Here is a 3,228-nt window from a genome sequence, read left to right as displayed (position 1 = left end):
TACAAAACTAGTTAAATTGACGTTGCCATTAAAGCAACATTAAATAGTTTTGGGGGAGAAGAAAGAAGCCGAGAAGATGGTATCTGTGCACTTAAGATGGTCATGTCATTTGATATAAATAAATACAAAGCAGCCTGAGGCCCACACCTGCACGATGCTGAAAAAGCTGACCAGTGTTACATATTCAGCCCTAGATGAAATGCTGCATTTATTTTTTAAACACTGGTATGCATTGTTTTAAAAATATATAAAATAACGGTGAAAAGTTAAAGAATCGTAAGAATGTAGCTAAATGTAAAAAAATTTTGCAAAGCCATAGTTTTATGATGAAACAAATATATTTTTTATCTTTTATGTATAATGTTTTAATGCTTTTTTAACCCTATGAAATGTGGAAGTGTTTTGTGATTTTGATTTTACTACAGCGATTGTTTTATAAACAAAGAAAAAATTACTTTAGGATTGCAGAGATGGTAAACTGTTAAAATAGTTTGGGTATTAAATTATGAAATAATCGGGTATTAAATAATTTAGAATCCATGCGATGCAATTGAACAGATCTGTAGGCATCTGTAAGTGCTGAGGTGAAAGTGCCAACCAAAGCAGTTAGATTGAACATTAATGCCTGGAGGTCATCAATAGAGGAACTGGCTGTGGACCTTCACCTTGGCATCCCCTTTGTTTTCTGCTGTAGCTGGGTATCTCGCAAAAACAAAAACAACAACAACAAAAGCCACTTATTTCTTAAAGACAGAGAAAGGATATTTCCTTCAATTTAGGCATTCCTAAATTGCCACCCCGGTGGCCCCTGCGCTCTCGGAGGAGGCCAAGGCAGAGCAGACCCTCAGGTGGGTGGGCGGTGCACCTGACCCTGATGATATCAGGTACCAGGCCCGCCAGCCCCCGCAGGTGCGGAGCTGCAGCTGCAGCCACCAGCCTAGACGTGGCGCGCGGGCAGCGAGTGGCTGGACACTGCAGACCAGGCCCCCATCCCCAGCAGCGCGGATTCTGGGGCCAGTCGCCCAGGCAACAAAGTCAGGCGGTCGGCTTCACCAGCAGCGGATCAGTCTCATCCATGTGGATTGCCCAGTGCCAGGGTCCAGGATCCGGAGAGGTGTCCAGGAGGAGAGGACCCTCAGACCAGGTAGGCTGTGCACTCGGCGACCCCGACATCATTCAAGGGAAGCTCCGCCATCCCGCGCCAGTGCCAGAGGTGCAGCTGCAAACTGCCCGTCCTGGCACGGGAAGCGGTGGGGCGGGTGGGGGAAGGGGCAACCCCAGACTGTCCTTGCCTCTCCCGCTGCCTGACACCAGCCAGGCAGCCCCCAGGGCCAGAGCCTCAGCGCTGAAGCCAGGCCATCCGTGAAGTCAGCCCGGTGGCCGCGGAGTGCCCATGCCAGCCCCAGATCTCCCTGCGGACGATGAGCAGGGTAGGTGCGTGGCCAGACTGGCCCCCTCCTCAGGCAGGCCGGGCTGCGCGCCTGCGATTTTCCGCCTGTGGTCCTGGGGCTGCCCGGGCCCGCCAGGAGAACCCGCGAGCCCAGCGGCGCCTGCCCCGGGCTGCATCCCCACCTGTCGGCGGGCGCCGCCTGGGAGCGGCTTCCGGGAGCCGCGTGGCCCCCGCGGTGCAGGCGCGCGCCTGACGGCTTTGCGAGGCTCACTGGGTCTGAGAGGTCAGTAGGTCTGAGAGGTCAGTAGGTCTAAGAGGTCACTGGGTCTGAGAGGTCAGTAGGTCTAAGAGGTCACTGGGTCTGAGAGGTCACTGGGTCTGAGAGGTCGGAGGCTGCGAGTGTACTGGCCCCTCTCCTCGGGCAGGGCGGGCTGCGCGCCTGCGATTTTCCGACTGTGGTCCTGGGGCAGCCCGGGCCAACCGGGAGAACCCGCGAGCCCAGCGGCGCCTGCCCCGGGCTGCAGCCCCACCTGTCGGCGGGCGCCGCCTGGGAGCGGCTTCCGGGAGGCGGGGGGCCCCCGCGGTGCAGGCGCGCGCCTAACGGCTTTGCGGGGCTCACTGGGTCTGAGAGGTCAGTAGGTCTGAGAGGTCGGAGGCTGCGAGTGTCGCTGCTGAAGGGTGGACCGGGCTGGATCGCGGATTCTGGGCTAGATCGCAGAGGTTGGGTCGGGGATTGGGAGTTGATTGGGGGTTTGGGGCTGGGTGTGGGGCGGGGGGCGGTGAAAAGGGGACAGGGAGCTGCCGCGGCTCAGGAGCCGGTGGTTGGGGGTCTGAGAAGAACTCGCCTCCTTGAAGAAGTTCTTCGGCTTCGGGAGCCGCAGGGGCCAGCGGGCCTGGGCCCCACAGACCACGTCTGCACGGGTTCGGGGCACCGAATCTGGGACGCGGAACTGCGGAGGATCCACAGGGCGCTGTCACCGGCGATGCCGCGGAGGTGGGGCGCCGCCTGGCGCGCGGGAGCAGAGACCTGGAAGCCTGGGACAGGCCGCACAGGGAGCGGGGGGCTCGGCCCAGGGGGGGAGGGGGTCCCCGGGCCCGGCTTCCCCGCAGCCCCTGGGACCGGGCCTTGGAGGGCGCAGGACGCCCTCGGAGCGGCGGTGCCAAACGGAGCCTCAGCTGCTCTGCATCCCTCATAATTCCCCGGCCGGAGCACTTGGTGGAGAATGTGAGTGATGTAACTCACAAAGCGAAGCATATACAGTGTTTTTATTTTTAACCTACACGTTTAAATCATGGTGTTATGTACATTATAGGAGGTGCCTAATGAGAGAACTCATTCCCCTATCAAAAAATACCGTGAGTCAGCCGTGCGCGGAAGCTCAAGCCTGTAATCCCAGCACTTTGGGAGGCCGAGGCGGGCGGATCAGGAGGTCAGGAGATCGAGACTATCCTGGCTAACACGGTGAAACCCCGTCTCTACTAAAAATACAAAACTTAGCCGGGCAAGGTGGCGGGCACCTGCGGTCCCAGCTACTCGGGAGGCTGAGGTAGGAGAATGGCGGGAACCCGGGAGGCTGAGCTTGCAGTGAGCCAAGATCACGCCACTGCACTCCACCCTGGGTGACAGAGGAGACTCCATCTCAAACAAAAACACCGTGAGTCATTTTTAGTAGCGAAAAGTTCTCACCTAAAACTGTCCGTTTTATCCGTATCCACCTGTGTAGATCGGTTCCTTACTGAAGGTTCTTAGAGGGAAACTTGGAAGCGGGAGGTGGGTTCTGTGTTCTTGAATGGGAAGACACATTTTTCTCAAAATGTGAGCTCTTTCTGCGTTTATC

At 57.1% G+C, this 3,228-nt stretch overlaps 1 protein-coding gene across 1 annotated transcript; it reads right to left on the bottom strand.

Annotated features, from left to right (window-relative positions):
* Positions 1–563: 563 nt before the first annotated feature.
* LOC112626778 lies at positions 564–2,877 on the bottom strand. Its single transcript, XM_025389111.1, has 2 exons — positions 2,236–2,877; positions 564–694 (listed from the first exon to the last, which is right to left on the bottom strand). Exons 1-2 carry the CDS (start codon positions 2,582–2,584, stop codon positions 636–638), a joined length of 408 nt encoding a protein of 135 aa, XP_025244896.1. The 5' UTR covers positions 2,585–2,877; the 3' UTR covers positions 564–635.
* Between the last annotated feature and the right edge of the window lie 351 nt (positions 2,878–3,228).

This window comes from Theropithecus gelada, chromosome 6, assembly GCF_003255815.1.
Source record: "Theropithecus gelada isolate Dixy chromosome 6, Tgel_1.0, whole genome shotgun sequence".
NCBI lineage: Eukaryota > Metazoa > Chordata > Mammalia > Primates > Cercopithecidae > Theropithecus > Theropithecus gelada.
The sequence above is the reverse complement of the archived record's forward strand: the minus strand, read 5'-3'. Positions and strand labels throughout refer to the sequence as shown.